At 37.9% G+C, this 19,858-nt stretch overlaps 2 protein-coding genes across 3 annotated transcripts in view; one reads left to right on the top strand and one right to left on the bottom strand.

Annotated features, from left to right (window-relative positions):
• Positions 1 to 2,729: 2,729 nt before the first annotated feature.
• On the top strand, positions 2,730 to 11,058 carry LOC133659320 (actin maturation protease-like). 2 transcript variants are annotated; one of them, XM_062062069.1, is made up of 7 exons: positions 2,730 to 2,984; positions 3,225 to 3,425; positions 7,038 to 7,106; positions 7,239 to 7,360; positions 7,423 to 7,549; positions 10,436 to 10,506; positions 10,568 to 11,058. In XM_062062069.1, the coding sequence occupies exons 2-7, from the start codon at positions 3,238 to 3,240 to the stop codon at positions 10,924 to 10,926; spliced, it is 936 nt and encodes a 311-aa protein (XP_061918053.1). In that variant the 5' UTR covers positions 2,730 to 2,984; positions 3,225 to 3,237; the 3' UTR covers positions 10,927 to 11,058. The 2 variants fall into 2 exon arrangements, with proteins under 2 accessions (XP_061918053.1, XP_061918052.1); XM_062062068.1 differs by having other exon boundaries at positions 2,984 to 3,032.
• Positions 11,059 to 19,477: 8,419 nt separating this feature from the next.
• LOC133658357 (inositol-trisphosphate 3-kinase A-like) overlaps positions 19,478 to 19,858 on the bottom strand; it is a 78,010-nt gene continuing 77,629 nt past the window's right edge. Inside the window, exon 8 of the mRNA XM_062060278.1 lies at positions 19,478 to 19,858. This exon is cut by the window's right edge and continues 1,003 nt beyond it. The gene's annotated coding sequence lies outside the window, so the exon portion shown is untranslated.

The following is a 19,858-nucleotide window of genomic DNA, read 5'->3' as shown; positions in this document are numbered from 1 at the left end:
CTATAAAATTCAATTTAAAAAAAGGGGAAAAAAAGAATAAGGAATATATATATATATTTAAATAAAATTGGTTACAACTAAAAAAAATACAATAAATAAAGCTGGTAGAAAAGTGCAAAACAAACCTAATATATGGTCATTGTGTCCTGGGCATGACATTAAAGTCCATCCGGTAGTGGAGGCTCCTCTATGGGGTCTTGGGGCACTAGGAGGTTAACCCCTTTACTACTGTTACCCCAGGTGGCCCTTGGCAAAGGCCTAGTACCTGACTGCCCCCTAGCCAGGGATACGGTGAAGACCTCAACGGCGGAGCAGGCAGAAGACGGTAGATTTAAGAACTACCACAACTGCTGCGATGGCGGAAGAAGGCTGCAGCAGAAAAGGGTCCCCAGTCGTCTTGGACTCCATGCCACTGGACCCTGACCCGTTTCTGTCAAGGATCGTGTGGTGACTGTCTGTCTCCCCACGTTAAACTAAGTCATGCACAGGCATCCTCCATAAAGGGATACACCCCTACCAGGAGGATCGTCATACTCGTTTGAGTGACCACCGTTGACATGGTCATTATTATTATATGCACCTATCTACAGTACACTGCTATTATAATCTGTTTTAATTGTGTATTTTAGTTGTATTCATTCAACTTGGGGGTGTTATGACACACTCGTATGCTGCGGAAGATAGTAATGCGTGCTTATTACTGCAAATAATACGTCTTTTTAAGCCGCTTGTGCGTCTTGCAGTTAAACAACCCTCCACTAGGTGGAAGAAGGTAGTTGATGGCCGTTTTAGTCACGCAATATAATTAGTGACTTTAGCACACAGGTGTCACACTCAAGGCCGGGGGGCCAGATCTGGCCCGTCACGTCAATTTGTGTGGCCCCCGAAAAGGGTGGAAATAATATGTGTTAATAAAGTACCTTATCTTTTCTTAATAAATGTATTACAAAAATAAATGTACTGTGTGCATTTACATGTATTTACACTTTAATCATCTCTAACAATAAAACAAAATATTATATCATCATACATTTCAAAGCAATGTTTTTGTTCAAATAAAGATAAATACTTAAATAAATTTAAAAAATTAAAAAATAATTTAAAAAAATAAAATAAAAATAAATATATATATAAATAAATAAATAAATAAAATGAACACGATTATAAGAAATACGGGAAGTGCTCAATTAATACAGAAATAATTTAATGAAAACATGTACCGTAATTTCCGGACTATAAGCCGCACCTGACTATAAGCCGCACCAGCTAAATTTAGGGGAAAATACAGATTGCTCCATATATAAGCCGCACCCGACTATAAGCCGCAGGGTTTTGATGTGTAATTAGCGTAGTATATAGGGGTTCCTGCTACCACGGAGGGGATTGTCGGGACAGAGATGACTGTTTGGGAACGCAAATCGTCCCATTTATTAACAATAAATCTTTCAATCATTCAATCAAACTTTCACATCTTTGACATGGCGAACAGCATTCGTGCAGAGTACAAATAATACAACGGTGCAAAGTAATACAAAGTGCTCGCCTGTACGTTATCAAAATAACCAGCCTACCGGTATATGAAAAGTCAGTCTTTAATCATTGTGTCATCGTCTTCCTCCTGCGTACTAAAACCACCAAAATCCTCTTCGTCGGTGTCGGAGAAGAACAGGCCGTAAATAAGCCGCACCCTTGTATAAGCCGCATGGACCAGAACGAGGGGAAAAAGTAGCGGCTTATAGTCCGGAAATTACGGTACCTTCTCCGGTCCGTGTACCTTCCATTCATTCTATTTCCAATTCTTAAGCGCAAGTCAAAAAAACAAAATTGGGGCCGTTTTTCGATTTTTATTATTTATGGCAGATTTTAAAACAAACAAAAAAGGGTTGAATTTAATTCAAATATTGCCATAAAATTGGATTTTGTGCTGTTTCCTTTTATGGATTTTTACTTTTCCAGATAAACACAAAAGTCGAATATCCATCCATCCATTTTCTACCGCTTGTCCCTTTTGGGGTCAATATATGTTCATCCAAATTGCAAAAATGCGTGTTTATCTGTGTGATGACAAATTGAACCGGAAGCAGTATTTTAGCCTTTCCTTTGCGTTTAGCTTGATTTTAGCATAACGCTAACATCTTTGTTCAGCAGGACTCCTTAAAAACAAGTTTCGGACAATTTTTTCCTAGTTTCATTTCTGAAACAAAAGTTGGACAACTATTTAATTACACTTTTTTATTTATTCATAAGACTCAACTCCTGCTGGACAAAGATGTTACCGTTGTGCTAAAAACATGCTAAACGCGAAGGAAATGCTAAAATACTGCTTCCGGTTCAATTTGTCATCACACACATGTTTTGCGTTTAATCTGGAAATAATCTAATCCATAAAAGCAAAACAGCCCAAAATCCAATTTTATGGCAATATTTTAATGAAAATCAACCCTTTTTTGTTTGTTTTAAAATCTGCCATATGAAAGAAAAATCGAAAAACGGTCCTAATTGTGTAACCTATTTTTATGGACTGCTTGTGTTGTTTTTGTACTTATCCTGTTATTGTGTTGAAACGAGGACGTTTATTTTTATAGGAGGGGAGGTATGTAACCTATTTTTATGGACTTGCCTCTTTGTGATGTTAAATTCCTGTTATAAACTGTTATACGCTTGCCTTGAGCTCTTATTTTGAAGGCGCTAAGAGCGGAACTGGTGACACGTTGTGGTGGAGAGGAGTTTGAAAACAAACGAAATAAAGTGGTCCTCGTGTAAAACTGGAGCCTCCGTGTTTGTTATTTTGTAGTTTTATACAGTATAGGCGACATATATAAACCCTCGGTTACAATTGTATTTTTGGGAAATATAATGAACGGAAGGTACGCGGACTTTCTCCGTACCAGTAGGGGCGACAAACTGTTGGTTAAAAAAAAAAACCTGAAGGAGAGAGTTACCAAATATGGTCATAAACACCGGCTGCTAAGCTAGTCTGAAAAGTGAGTATAACATTGTCGCAAGAACTTTCACAAAACACAGAAAATTATGTAAGCTTGTTATTAAATATATACGCATACGTTCGAACCCATTCAGCATGTACTCAGCTGTGACGTTCATTTCAGAAAGTTAGGTGGACGATCACTTAGTTTTATATATATATATTTGAGTGTCTTGTGCAGAGAAGTTGCATCTTGTCTTAGATTGCCCTGTTTATTTGAACCAAACTTCTCTTTTGTCAGGATCTCTGGGAAAATGTCTGGGTCCTCCATGCACCTTCCTCCTCCTCCACCTCCTCCTCCTCCTGCTTCCCCTGCACCTCCATGGTCAACAGACAACAACAGCAAGAAGAAGAAGCTGTATCAAACTATAGGACTCAGCAGAAGTCCAATTGTGGGAGATAACACCGAGCCTCTAATGCTTATTCGTCAACGGGAGAACAGGTGATCGCATGATCTTTGCAATTCAAACATTTTCCTTCTACAAGGCGCGTGTTAAACACAAGGCCCGGGGGCCAAATGTGGCCCAGAAACGACACCATACGGGGGCCCTCTAGTTCAGTTCAAAACTTGGATGACAAACATTTTAACCTGGTCCGGGAGTCAGCAACCCGCGGCTCTTTAGTGGCTCCCGGGAGCATTTTTTAAAAAGGATTGAAAATGGTAAAAAAATTTCAGAAAAATACTTTTTTTGTTTTATAGTATGTTTTTTGTTATGACTCGGCCGGGGTTTGAACTCACAACCTACCGATCTCAGGGCGGACACTCTAACCCAGTGGTTCTTAACCTGGGTTCGATCGAACCCTAGGGGTTCGGTGAGTCAGCCTCAGGGGTTCGGCGGACCCTCCGCCGCGGATGTCGAGACACATCTCACTCTTTGTGTAAATAAAAACTTCTCCATATCGGCGTATTATGGATATGGCAACAGCAGAAGTCACACTGATTTTCAGGTGTGTAAATTGTTGTGAGTTCATGCACTGTGTTGGTTTTGTTCTTTGAACAAGGTGATGTTCATGCATGGTTCATTTTGTGCACCGGTAAAAAAAAACATATAACTTTGTCTTGAATTTGAAAAAAAAAAGATATATATTTTTTACTGAAGAAGGGTTCGGTGAATGCGCATATGAAACTGGTGGGGTTCGGTACCTCCAACAAGGTTAAGAACCACTGCTCTAACCACGAGGCCACTGAGTAGACACCTTTGTGCATTCACACACAGCATATCAAAGACTACAAAAATGGGACCCATTACCTCCCTGCTCGGCACTCAGCATCAAGGGTTGGAATTTGGGGTTAAATCAACAAAAATGATTCCCGGGCGTGGCACCGCTGCTGCCCACTGCTTCCCTCACCTCCCAGGGGGTGAACAATCATTGGTACTTTAACTTTAACTTTTACCTTTTTTTGTTTGAGGACAAACATGACACAAACCTTCCCAATTGTTAGAACTACCACTGTTTAATATGTTCAATATGAGTATTTGGTGAACATCGTCTTGTCCTACTAATTTTGGCGGTTCTTGAACTCACCATAGTGTGGACTGTTTGTTTACATGTAAAATCTTCCACTCCTTCCTTGTCTCATTTTGTCCACCAAAAGTTTTATGCTGTGTGTGAATGCACAAAGGTGCGCTTTGTTGATGTTATTGACTTGTTGGAGTGCTAATCAGGATATTTAGGCTAGCTGTATGTACATATTGCATCATTATGCCTCATTTGTAACTATATTTGAGCTCATTTAATATCCTTCATTTTTATCCTCTTTGTATATAATTTATATTTGCATGTCTCATGACACATTATCTGTATGTAATATTGGCTGCATTTCTGATAGTTGTTTGTGTGCCATGTTGTTAAAGACAACATCTATACCTTTGGCCATTAAAAGCCAGTCATTTCCAGGAGTTATCTCACCTTCCGAGTAGCCTCTGATTTACTAATGGTTTCTAACGTGTAGAATAAATATTACATTTCAACATTTCTGTCAACCAAGATTTGCTTCAGCCTGCGACACATAGTCATTTTGATGGATAGATAGATAGATAGATAGATAGATAGATAGATAGATAGATAGATAGATAGATAGATAGATAGATAGATAGATAGATAGATAGATAGATAGATAGATAGATAGATAGATAGATAGATAGATAGATAGATAGATAGATAGATAGATAGATAGATAGATAGTACTTTATTGATTCCTTCAGGAGAGAGTTCCCTCAGGAACATTTAAATTCCAGCAGCAGTGTACAGAATTGAGATGTAATTTAAAAAGTAACTAATGGAGGTATAAATGGAAATAAATTAGAAAATATAACAATAAGAATGAAAATAAAAAGTAACAATAAGAATACAAATATAACAGTAAAAATAAGAATATAACAAGAGAAACTAGGCAGTAGTAACCATGTTATGAATTTTTTTTTTAAATAAATAAATAGTAGGCTAATATTGACACTTATATCATGTGTTGCCTTCATTATAACACTTATATAAGACTTTTCATTTTTTGCGGCTCCAGACAGATTTGTTTTTTGTATTTTTGGTCCAATATGGCTCTTTCAACATTTTTGGTTGCTGACCCCTGATCTAGTCCAATCTTGTAATTTACATAACTGAGGTGTTCCTCAAGGCTGCCCTTTAAGTCCTCTCCTTTATGGCAGTTAACATTTTCGTAATGTAATTTATGCAACAAGGTGTTGCAGTAGCTTGTTTACTTGCGCACATTCATAACGTATACCTGCTTTTTCAGTAATAGCAGTATTTAAACACATATGTATATATATACAGGGTTTCCCACACATTCATTTATTTGTGGCGGCCCGCCACGAAAGAATTACGTCCGCCACAAATAAAATAAAATAAAAATTAAAAAAAAAAAATATATATATATATATATATATATATTTTATTTTTTATTTTTTTTGTCCTCTCCAGCTTTTAAGGCAAATCATATAGTTGATGTAGATGCCCATATCGGCTGTTCAGATTTACTTTACAAAAGAGAAGTGTAGGATACTTCTCTTGTTGCCTTATTTGTATTTGACTTTATTAAATGTATTTATATTAGAAACACAACATGTGTATATAACAAAGGGTGCAAAGTCTGCAGGCAGTAGGAAACACATGGTTAAGTGTAGGGAGTAAAACTGATGGCAGTCTAAAGTTCAAGATTTTTGGAGCTCTTTGTTCAGTGGATCAGATGTTTGATGAAGCTCTGTGTCTATCTACCACCACTACTGTTTTCTGTTTATTTGTTACTGACTGTGGCAGGACACCTCTGCCTCTGTTTTACTTTATGTTGCTGGTAAATAATATGGTTGTAGTAGTAGGCTAAAGTTAAATTATTTAGTATGCACTAATTAAAGGGGCAGAGCTTTGAGACATTTTAGCTTTTATATATTATAAGATATATTTTTTGTAAGAACCACAATTAATAAATATATTTCAGTGAATAACTTATTGTTCATATCTGTATATAAATATGTACATAAAGTGTTGTAATTATATTGTAAAATGGATGGATGGATGGATGGATGTCCGTTTAACACAAAACTGTTATTATTAATTAGTAAGTATACATTTTTTTAGCCTTTTTAGAGAAAATCATATCATTGTAGTAAATTATGCAAATTACTCGAAGATGTCATGGTGACCACGCCCATAGCCACGCCCCCACCGCCACAGGTATCTTGGCAGTTTATGGGAAACACTGATATATATATATATATATATATATATATATATATATATATATATATATATATATATATATATATATATGTATGCACATACACACACACACACATATGTTTATGATAGATATTTCTTTAAAAAAACATTAATTAATTCTTAATTCATATTGTCTTTGTTTGAGACGTGCACATATGAAGTAACTGACCAAAAAAAATGTACTAACCAAAGATTTGCTGAACTAAAATTTGAATGCAATCTTCCATTGTTGACATATTTCCAAAACGGTTGTTTGTAAAGTACATGCACAGTTTTAAAGCTACAATTACTTTTCTTCAAGTGTTATTTTAATGTGCTTCAGTTTCAGCGCAGACCTCCACTGGATACTAATGAACACATATGTACCTTCTCTCATCCAAGATGGTCCACAGTAAGTCCTGAAAACAAGCTCCATCATGCTCCTTACCTTTGACTCATGATGTCATTGTCTTATCGCAGGATGTCAATATGACATATTTGCCAGGGTGTGACCGTACGCTCATGTTTTGTCGTTATCTTCAAGGTGCGGCCTGGTGGCTTTGTGTACGGCTGCTCACCTCCTACGGCACGGCGCTGTTGACTTGGACGCCGTTGTTCAGACTGCACGCAGCCGAGGCTTCACAGTGCAGGGGGAAATGTTCTCAGGTAACCCACAAAATAAGAGCGTAGGCCAAACAGCAACTCAAACGTGCCTCTTACTCTGTCAGCTTGCAACATGGCGCTGCTGGCCGAGGAAGTGTGCGGATGTAAAGCAGAGCTGCTGTCAGGGGGATTGAGTGGTAATGCTTCAAGGATTATAGCACACTTGTGGGCCAGACAGCCGGTTCTCATCCCGTATCCTTGACCTCCACACTTGCTAATTTCAATAGGTACACCTGCACATCTAATGTACAACAGAACAATGATAATGACATAATTCTGGGGTTCTAGTATCATTTTGGGACCCACATTCTCCCCCAACTCACTTTCCAATCATTTCAAAAACATTTCCAAAATGGAATAAATTCATTTTTTTCCTTAACAATTCTACAGACAATAACCATAATGACAATGTGAAAAGTGTTGTTTTTTATTTTATTTTGCAAATGTATTAAAAATACATAAATCACATGTCCATAAGTGTTCAAAGCCTTTGCTCAATACTTTGGTGATGCACTTTTGGCAAGAATTACAGCCTGAATACGATGCCATAAGCTTAGCACACCTATCTTTGGGCAGTTTCCCTCATTCCTCTTTGCAGCACTTCTTAAGCTCCCTCAGGTTGGATGGGAAGCGTTGGTTCGGTCTCTGTACATTGTTTTGCATACTTGTGTTCTTTAGTTTTGATCAATTAGCAAAACAAACAAACTTTTCACATTGTCATAATGGAATAAGGCTGTAAAGTAACAAAATGTGGGAAGCGCTGTGAATACTTTCCCAATGAACTGTATGTCTTATTTTCTTTTATTATGTCTACTGTGGTTGATGAAATGTGGGTGTTATTTCAAGTCCAGTGGGCTCTCGTAATGTTTAAAAAAAACGGCTTTTTAGGTCGTAAACAGTTTCTTACTATGAAAATATTCCATTAAGAATTCCTGCTTACCATTTCTATATATAAATTAATTGATTGAGCCAACAAAAAGCCTTGACTCTGAACATTTTCCTCATTTTGTTATGTTACACTTTTATTCCAAAATGGAATAAATAAATGTTTTTCCTCAAAATTCTACAGACAATATCCATAATAACAATGTGAAAAGTTTTTGTTTTTATTTTACAAATGTATTAAAAATACATAAATCACATGTAAATAAGTATTCACAGCCTTTGCACGATACTTTGTCGATGCCCTTTTGGCAGCAATTACAGCCTCAAGTCTTTTTGAATACGACGCCATAAACTTGGCACACCCATCTTTGGGCAGTTCCGCCCATTCCTCCACAGTTTCCAAACACAATTTGAAATGTGGACTCGTCAGACCACAGAACACTTTTCCACTTTGCATCAGTCCATCTTAGATGAGCTCGGGCCCAGCGAAGCCGGCGGCGTTTCTGGGTGTTGTTGATAAATGGCTTTCGCTTTGCATAGTAGAGTTTTAACTTGCACTTACAGATGTAGCGACCAACTGTAGTTACTGACAGTGGTTTTATGAAGTGTTCCTGAGCCCATGTGGTGATATCCTTTACACTGATGTCGCAAACTTCACCGGTTTTGGGTTTTGTACATGTATTTTTTAGTTTTGATAAATTAGCAAAATAAAAAAATACTAAACTTTTCACATTGTCACAATGGAATAAGGCTGTAACGCAGTGGTTCTTAACCTTGTTGGAGGTACCGAACCCCACCAGTTTCATATGCGCATTCACCGAACCTGTCATGTCTGTGATCATGTTTTGTTTAGTTATGTTTTGCTTGGTTTTGGACACTTTTTAGTTCTTGTTTTCACTCCCTTGCTTTGTCACCACAGCAACCATTAGTTTCACCTGGTTCACATCCTCATGTCACGCACCTGTCTCACGTTTTCACATTTCGAGTCACGCACCTGTTTTCACTAATCATGTCACCAGTATTTAAGCTTGTTGTTGCCAGGCAGTCGGCCTGGTGACATTATCCTATCTTACCCCTGACATTCTAGATTTGCTCTGTGCTGACTTATTTCCTGCTTGTATTCCATGCCATAGTTTTCATGCTTTTCACGTCACAGTAAGTGTAGTTTTTCTTGTCCATAGTTTCTGTCTAAGTGTTTTTTGTTTCTTAGCCAAGTTTATCTCCGCCTTTGAGTGCGCCTTTTGTTTGCACCTTTTTTTGTAGTTTAGAGTTAAAAATAAATCATGTACTCACCTTCACGCCTTGCCCGCGCCAACTTTCCTTTGCATTCCGGGAAAACACAACACCCCAAAGTCCCCTTGTTGACAGAACCCTTCATTAGTGAAAAATAAAATGTTTTTTTTTCAAATTCAAGACAAAGTTATATGTTTTTGGTAACATTTTAGTATGGGGAACATATTCTAAGTAACAAAGACTTAATTTAGAGTTATTTGGTTAGGGTTAGGGTTAGAGGGTTAGGGCCAGGGTTAGAGGGTTAGGGTTATAATAAGGCCATGCCGAATAAGGCATTAATGAGTACTTAATAATGACTAGTTAAGAGCCAATATGTTACTAATTTGCATGTTAATAAGAAACTAATTGATGGTGAATATGTTCCCCATACTAAAGTGTTACCATGTTTTATTACTGGTGTACAAAATTAACCGTGCATGAACATCACCTTGTTCAAATAATAAAACCAACACAGTGCATAAACTCACAACAATTTACACACCTGCAAATCAGTGTGACTTCTGCTGTTGCCGTGTCCGTAATACGCCAATAGGGAGAAGTTTTTATTTACACGATGAGTCGGGTGTGTCTTGACCTCCGCCGAACCCCTGAGCCCGACTCACCGAACCCCTAGGGTTCGATCGAACCCAGGTTAAGAACCACTGCTGTAACGTAACAAAATGTGGGAAGCGTTGTAAATACTTTCCCAATGCACTGTATTTTCTTCTATTATGTCTACTGTGTTGGATGAAAGGAGTGTTAGGGTGACTATGTGGGTGTTATTTCAAGTCCAGAGGGCTCTCGTAATGTTAAAAAATGCCTTTTTAGAAGGTCGTAACTATGAAAATACTCCATTAATAATTCCTGCTGACCATTTCTATATATAAATTAATTGATTGAGCCTTGACACTGAACACCCAGATATGACGAAGACTACAACCATGAGCCATGCCAGCGTGGGGGCCACAGGGCGCACTGGGCCGTGGCTTCAGGTCAGCCATGAAGACGAGGAAACAGGTCAAACACAGTATTTAACACATCTACCTCATCCAGGTGTTCTCATCGGTGTGAGACCGGGCAGCGTAAGCTCAGAACAGACTCGGCCCGACCCCACCCTGCCGTGGATTCACCTCCACGGAGACTCCTCTTCCTCCTGCTGTCCCGCCGTGGGCAGCTGGAGCCTCAGGGACGTCTACATCCTGGCCAAGCAGGGTAAGAGTCTACGCTACCAGCTGTGGGGTTGGGACAGCGTCGCCCGTAGCAACGAGCAGCTGAAGGCAATGGACCCTCAGAGGTCCAGCGATGGGACCACCTACGTGGTTCCAGAAGGAGGAGTGGAGGCCGGGCTGGCTGGGCAGGCTGTGTTACTGCACACAAGGACCCCGTCAGAAGAAGCTCAAAGAACAATATAAGACATGTTTGTTTTTATTCAAATAGCAAGACATTTTAAAGTCAGTATTTTTACACATTACTTGAGCATCCTAATAACCTCTACAAGCTTCTCTAGTATTTATATTTCCATGTTACGCAACAATAAAAAAAAAAACATTTCAGAAATGGGTTGTGAGTTTTAGCCAGTAAAGAAACCGAACTGAAATTAAGAAGAAAACCAAGTGAATGAAGAAAATGAGTGCGAAACACAAGAAATTCGAGGAAGACTTGGAGGAGATCAGAAAATCGCTTAACTCCCTGTCGGAGGATGTAAGGACAGTGGCCAAACAGCAAGACACACTCATGGAGTTGTTGACCGAAATCAAAATGCTGAAAAACATCATCAAGGAAAAAGACAAGAAAATTGTTGACCTAGAAGCAAGAATTGACGAAATTGAACAGTACACCAGAATGGACGATTTAATTATAAGTGGACTAGAAACCAAACATCGCACATATGCAAGAGTGGCCGGGACTCGCAGCAGGGACGCTGACAAGGACGCCGAAGCCCCGGCAGACGAACTTGTGACACTTGAACGGCAAGTAATTAACTTTTTTTCCAGTAAGAACATGACTCTTCAAAGTGGCAGCATTTCAGCGTGCCATACTATCCCCAGGAAGGACAGCAGAACCAACCCAGCCATTGTGATCCGGTTTGTAAATCGGAAACACAAGACGGAGTTACTACGGCAGGGAAGGAAGCTGAAGGGAACTGGGGTTTACATCAATGAACATCTTACCAAGAAGAACGCTGACATTGCAAGACAAGCACGCATCCTCAGAAAAGAAAACAAGATACAAGCAACATGGACACGGAACTGCAAAATCATGATTCGGCTAAATGGACCATATGAAGAAGCCAAAGTTGTCATGATCCGAGAGCTCCGCGACTTGGATCAATATAGATGAGACCTGCTAGACTTATGACTGACACGGCTCATCCTTGGCTGGAGACGGGAAAGGCTACGCAGCGAGAAGGTGAGACAACTGAGAATCAAAAGTTTCTAAGAGCTGAATACATGGACTATAAACTGTATGACTTTGAAAATGATGTTGACCCAGAAAACCATCTGTTCAACTCAATCAATGCTACATGTGACTACTACACCGAGGAACAATTCAATGACAATGTTAGTTTAGATAATACATTTTCTTTAATACATTTCAACTGTAGAAGCTTATATGCAAATTTCTCAAAGATTGACGAATACCTGAAGACTCTAAATGGCAAATTCAAAATAATAACACTTTCTGAAACATGGATCGATAAAGACAGAGGTATCGATTTCTCCATTGACGGGTATGAGTTGTATCACTGTAGTAGAGGAAACAAGAAGGGAGGAGGTGTGGCCCTGTTTGTTGACTGTGAATTGAAATGTAGACCTGTGGAATGTATGACAGTGGTAATTGATGATTTATTTGAATGTGTAACTGTAGAGGTAGAAATAGAAAAGAAGAGAAATGTTATTGTTACGTGTATATATAGGACACCTGGGTCTAAAGTAGAAGCATTTAATGATAGTTTGGAAGAATTATTGTGTAAGGTGAAGGAAAATAAAACATTTGTCATGTGTGGCGACTATAACATAGACCTGCTAAGCTCACCCAGAAATAAATCAACAAGCGACTTCTTGGATGTGGTATATAGTAGAGGGCTTTATCCATTGATCACCAAACCCAGTAGAATAACGACAAATTGTGCAACGTTAATTGATCACATCTTTATAAATGACATAGAAAATAATATAAAAAGTGGACTAGTAATTAATGATATAAGTGACCACTTACCTGTGTTTCTTACTTATGACTGTCCAATTGATAAAAAGAGGGAGGAAAAAACTCATAGATATGTAAGGAAAAGAACTGAAGAGGCAATAAATAGGTTTAGGAAGGACTTATTTGAAACAGACTGGAATGAGGTGTATGGGGGAGAAGCAAATGCTGCATATGAGGCTTTTCTTAATATATATTTATCATTGTATGAAAAGCATTGTCCGAATGTATGGAAACAAAGAGACAGCTACAATAAAAAGCCTTGGATTATAAAGGGACTACAGAATGCTTGTAAAAAGAAAAACAAACTTTATAGAGATTTCATAAAAGTAAAAACAAAGGATGCTGAAACGAAATATAAGGTTTACAAAAACAAATTGATAACAATAATGAGACAAGCAAAAAGAGAATATTATAATAATTTACTAGAAAAAAATAAAAACAATATCAAAGGAACTTGGAATATTCTGAACAAGGTAATAGGAAAAACATCTGGGCCTACAAACCCACCAAGCCATTTTATCAATGAGGATAATAAGATGATAACAAATATGAATGAAGTGGCAAACGGATTCAATTCTTTTTTTGTGAATGTTGGACCCAAATTGGCAGAGAGTATTGGAGAACATAAAGATATACAGAGTGGATGGAGAGGGGGAAGCAAAGTGCTACAGTCCATGCTTCTAGGAGATGTTAGTGAAAATGAAATTGTATCGGTGGTAACAAAACTGAAAAATAAGACATCAACAGACAGTGATGGTATAGACATGATAATTGTAAAAAAGACTATTGACTGTATCATCAAACCTCTTTGTTATATTTTTAATCTTTCTTTTCAAACAGGGACCTTTCCAAATAAAATGAAGGTAGCAAAGGTCATTCCACTCTTTAAAACGGGAGATAAACATAGATTTACTAATTACAGACCAGTGTCACTACTGTCACAATTTTCTAAAATAATTGAAAAAATATTTGTAAAAAAATTAGATTAGTTTTATTGAAAAGAACATGCTGTTGAGTGAGAGCCAGTATGGATTCCGGACCAATAGATCCACTGCTTCAGCTGTAATGAATATAATTGATATAGCAACAGCAACTGATAATAAGAAATACACTACAGGAGTATTTATCGATCTTAAAAAAGCATTTGATACTATAGATCAGGGGTCGGCAACCCGCGGCTCTAGAGCCGCATGCGGCTCTTTAGCGCCGCCCTAGTGGCTCTCTGGAGCTTTTTCAAAAATGTATGAAAAATGGAAAAAGATGATGGGAAAAAAATATATTTTTTGTTTTAGTATGGTTACTGTAGGAGGACAAACATGACACTAATTGTTATAAATCACACTGTTTGTATTAAACATGCTTCACTGATTCGAGTATTTGGCGAGTGCCGTTTTGTCCTACTAATTTTGGCGGTCCTTGAACTCACCTTAGTTTGTTTACATGTGTAACTTTCTCCGACTTTCTAGGACGTGTTTTATGCCACTACTTTTTCTGTCTCATTTTGTCCACCAAACCTTTAACGTTGTGCATGAATGCACAAAGGTGAGTTTTGTTGATGTTATTGACTTGTGTGGAGTGCTAATCAGACATATTTGATCACTGCATGACTGCAAGCTAATCGATGCTAACATGCTATTTAGGCTAGCTATATGTACATATTGCATCATTATGCCTCATTTGTAGCTATATTTGAGCTCATTTAGTTTCCTTTAAGTCATCTTAATTCAATTTATATCTCATGACACACTATCTGTATGTAATATGGCTTCTAATTTGTTGCGGCTCCAGACAGATTTGTTTTTGTATTTTTGGTCCAATATGGCTCTTTCAACATTTTGGGTTGCCGACCCCTACTATAGATCATTCTATATTATTGTCCAAGTTGTATTCATTTGGTGTGAGAGGAGTAGTTTTAGACTGGCTAAGAAGTTATTTAGATAATAGACAAGAGTTTGTGGATTTTATGGGTAATACATCTGAACAAATGAGGATTGAATGTGGAATTCCACAAGGTTCGGTTTTGGGACCAAAATTGTTTATTTTATAATTTATAATTAATGATATATGTGAGGTATGAAAGTTATTGAAATGTGTATTATTTGCGGACGACACCAACTTTTATAGTTCGGGACACGACTTAAAAGCATTATCAAAAATTATTGAACAGGAAATGATTAAACTTAAGAGATGGTTTGATGCCAATAAATTATCATTAAATGTAGAAAAAACAAAGTTCATGATTTTTTGTAAGAGGAAAAGGGAGGAAACGATCAAATTGTCAATAAATGGAATAGATATTGAAAGGGTTTCTGAACTTATATTTTTAGGAGTGATACTGGATGACGGTCTGACATGGAAATCTCATATTGCACATCTGCGGAAAAAGATGTCTAAGAGTATTTTTATATTAAATAAGGTAAAATATGTGTTAGATTATAGGGCAATGCGCATATTGTATTGTGCACTTATATTGCCATATATCAGCTACTGTGTGGAAGTGTGGGGGAACACATAAGAGTAACATAAAGGCATTGTATCAACTACAGAAAAGAGCTATAAGGATTATTCATAAAGTAGATTACTTAGAACACACTAACATATTATTCATTAATTCAGGTTTATTGAAATTACAGGAGCTAGTAAAGTTACAGACATTATGTGTCATGTTTAAGGCTAAAAGCAAAACATTACCAGCAAATTTACAAAAAATGTTTGTCATCACTTCTGAGAATGAAGAGCATAGAAGAAAAGGTCATTTCCAACATCAGTATTCAAGGACAACTTTAAAACAAATGTGTATATCAGTGGTGGGGGTTAAACTATGGAATTCTCTTTATAATGAGATAAAAGATTGTAAAAATATATTCCAATTGAAAAAAATATATAAAGACAGAACAATAAAATCATATGGACAGCCATAAGTGTTTACATTTTGCTTTATATTTATTAATTTACTTGTTTTTTGCCTGGTTTTGTATTTGTTTTGTATCATCCCGTGAGGTGTATATTACTTCTTTTGTTTTTTTGTTCGGTTTGTACTTCATGAAGTTTTGCACTTGTGTTTTTTTGTTTTGTTTTGTTTTGTTTTCGTTATATTTGGATGTAATTGTTGGTTCACATATCATTAAGTAAGACTATGTATTATGTGAAGGGGGCAGGAAAATATAAGATTTTTCTTAAACCTGCTCCTTCTCAGGCATTGGTGTGTAACGGTGTAGCTGAATAATTGTGTTATAATTGTCTATCAAAGATGCACATCAATGAAGGAGATAAAAAAAAAAAAAAAAAAAATTGTACACACTAAATTACCGTATTTCCTTGAATAGCCGCAGGGGCGCTAATTAATTTAAAACCTCCTGTCACTCCGGCGCTTACCAGAAGCCTGCGGGATGGCCAAGCATGCGCTAATTATTTTAAAACCTCTTCTCACTCCGGCGCTTACCTTATCATGAAAAGCACATTTAATAAAAAAAAAACGTTATTATTGTCTTCCCTTTAGGTATAAATGAGTCCATGCCAGCTTCTTTTGAAGAAAAGCATCGATATAAATAATTAAATAATATAAATGGGTTATACTTGTATAGCGCTTTTCTACCTTCAAGGTACTCAAAGCGCTTTGACAGTATTTCTACATTCACCCATTCACACACACATTCACACACTGATGGCGGGAGCTGCCATGCAAGGCGCTAACCAGCAGCCATCAGGAGCAAGGGTGAAGTGTCTTGCCCAAGGACAAAACGGACGTGACTAGGATGGTAGAAGGTGGGGATTGAACCCCAGTAACCAGCAACCGTCCGATTGCTGGCACAGCCACTCTACCAATTTCGCCACGCCGTATAGAAGTCTTCCTTATCTTTCTTCAGTTTTAAAAGTCTCTCTGTCTCGATGGAGATCTTCCTTTTAAGTATTACCTCCTGCTTCGATTGAAAGTCCAGTTTAGAAAACTGTTTTATTTTAGATATGTAATCCTCCATGGTAAAAGTCCAAGCAAACAATGGCTGCGCACTCTTGCTGCCGGTTGTCTTCTTCTGCAGCACTCTTCTGCAGTACCAGCAGTCCGCAAGAAGGATCACTAGCGCCCTCTACCACCATGAGGCGGGAGTCATTTAATGACTCATATTTGACCCGGCGGAAGTACCAAGCATGCGCAAATTTTTTGGCGAAACGAGTTTGACCCGGCTGTAATTCGAGGCATGCAAATACCATATTCCCGGCGCCAATTCAAGGAAATACGGTAGCCTAAACTGGCCAAGCTAAACAAAAATGTGTAAATGTCCCATTAAAATGCAAATTGTGATCCCACGTTTCTTTACATAATCTAGTGCAGACCTGGGCAAAATACGTGGCATGCGTTAAGATTTTAAATCCGGCCCGCCGGACGTTCGACATCATTTTTTTTAGACAATTGTTGTATATTTGATGGTGGTGGGATGGGTAGGGGAGTAACTGTACGTGTATTTGTATTGAACCGTTTCAGTACGGGGGTTTCGGTTCGGTTCGGAGGTGTACCAAACGAGTTTCCACACGGACATATTAAGTAGCCGCCTCCGCTTCCTTCTGCCTCTGTTTCTGTCAGTCCTCTACACAGCACCCAGCATTGTCCCACCCACACAACCATCTGATTGGTTACAAACAGAGCGGTAACAGCCAATCAGCAGTGGGTATTTAGAGCGCATGTAGTCAGTGCTTAGCGTTTAGCAGGTAAGCATCAGGCAGCGGACTCTCCCCAAATTATAATAAACACTTCCTAGTCAACTACTAGTAACATCACTGTTCTGCCTCAGTTATTAAGATTCCTTATTCAGTGTGTGTTATTTCCAAGTCATTTCAGTTGGTTCTGTTAAAGGAGCTGTACCTTTAAGAAACCCGCAGATAGGTCACGTGTTTAGACTCCGGAAAGAGTTCAGACAGTTGCGCACAACTCCGCTTCACTCCTCGTGTTTCTCAGCAAACAACTATCACATCTTATGCTGTTCGTGGCATCGTTGGTGTGTATCTATATTTAATGTTTATAGTACACAATGAGTCATATTTAGCTGTGAAATGTGTGTGTTTTATGATGTTAGACGATCTCTGATTGCATTACCTGTTCATGTCGGCTAACTTTCATTTGTTGTCATCTGCCGCCATCTAGTGGACGTTTGTTGTACTGTCACTTAAGACAATTTAAACAGTAGAAAGTCACTGGAATTAGTAATCATAACAGCACATACAGTGGTGTGTGACAAAGTTAAACTTAGATTTAATTCGAATAGAATACTTGATAATCTGTGGTCTGTGATATGACGACCCCTATCCTCTGTCCCTTTGTGGGGACCTTCTATCAGGTGTTGCTAAGGTCTTTAATCTTTCTTCTTAAACCCGACACCTACTTCCTTGTGGGTATGTAACCTATTTTTATGGATTTGCCTCTTTGTGATGTTAAGTTCCTGTTATAAGCTGTTATACAGTACATGCCCTGAGCTCCAGTGACGTGCAGTCAGGGGAGGCAGGTGAGGTGGGGCCTCACGTGCCATCATGGAAAGAAAACAATTTTAAAAAGAAAAATAATTAAATTGTTATATGTATCCAGTGATTATACTATAAAGTTATTTTCCATTTAACTTCACCAGTTTTAGATTATTTTTATTCAAAATCGCTGAATTTTCACATTTGCCGTTCAAATACAGAGAAGAGACTTGCGGGGAGTCACCAGCCAGTTGAGCCTCACCATGGATTGCGCAATGACTCGGCTAACTGCTGGCCTGCTGTGCAGTGAGACCGTATTGCTATATGAATTATATTATACATTTCCATAGTTTAGTTAGCTGAGGTATATAATGTACAGTGTATTTTGTCAACAACTGTATGTGTGTAACGTATTTCTTGTGCTGAGCAATCATAAAACGGCTGCGAAGACGCACTGGCTGAGGCTCGCAGTAATCCCGCCTCCTGGTGGTAGAGGGCGCTAGTGATCCCAGAGATAATTTTTGCGACTACTCGGCTGCAGAAGAAGTGACAACAAGCAGCAACAGTTAGCGATCGTTTATTTATTCCTGTCGCCTGGACTTTTAACATGGAGGATTACATATCTAAAATAAAAGTTTTCTAAACTGGACTTTCAATCGAAGCAGGCGGTAATAATTAAAGGAAGATCTCCATCGAGACAGAGAGACTTTTAAAACTGAAGAAAGATAAGGAAGACTTCTATAAAGAAGTTATCGATGCTTTTGTTCAGAAGGACCGGCGCATGGACTTTATTTATAAGTAAAGGTAAGACCATAATAACGTTTTTTTTAATTAAATTACTTTACTTTTGCTTTCTACAGTACTATTACACAAACATACTGGCCTTTCCATCTCACTGTCCCTTTATTTAAACTGTCCACCATGGGTGCCCGAGCTTTCAGCCGCTCAGCCCCACATTTTTGGAACTCTTTACCACCAGACCTTCGCAACTTAGATTCAATATCCCTCTTCAAATCAAGACTCAAAACACACCTATTCCTGACTGCCTATTCATTGTAATCACCTTTTCTTCTCTATCTTTCTTGTTGTTGTTTTTTTATTCAATTTGATTTTATTATTGTAATTTTGTACGGTGTCCTTGAGTGCCCAGAAAGGCGCCTTATAAATAAAATTGATTATTATTATTATTAAAGAGCTACAATCCCTTAAAATATAATTTTTTAAATATGAACTCGTTTAAAGTGAGAAAAAAAGAAGTGCAAGTTTAAAAACATCTGACGCTGAAATAAAATAAGAAAAAAATCAACCCTTCTATAAATCTTATTTCCAGTTTATTGCAATCCACGACCTTCATGACAAAGCAGGGATTTCATATCAAAACGTAACCAGTTATTGTTGTCGCTGCAGTTTTTCGACATAAAATGCCTTTCCAGAATATACAATATTACTGTATCCAGTTTCCTCCCATAACAAAGCTCCCAGTTGGAAAAAAAAACCCTGTTAACTGTTAGACATGCATGAAAGTAGAAGTAGTAGCATATAACACTTTGTAAACACAAGACCATGCCTCTGTGTGACAGAATGTTGACTTTTTAGAGGTGAGGATGACTCTCGACAGATAACTAGACGTCATTCAGGGAAACAAGTGAACAGTCAAAGGGCAACAGGAAGATATTATTATTCCTA

Source organism: Entelurus aequoreus, linkage group LG10, assembly GCF_033978785.1.
Source record: "Entelurus aequoreus isolate RoL-2023_Sb linkage group LG10, RoL_Eaeq_v1.1, whole genome shotgun sequence".
NCBI lineage: Eukaryota > Metazoa > Chordata > Actinopteri > Syngnathiformes > Syngnathidae > Entelurus > Entelurus aequoreus.
The sequence above is the reverse complement of the archived record's forward strand: the minus strand, read 5'-3'. Positions and strand labels throughout refer to the sequence as shown.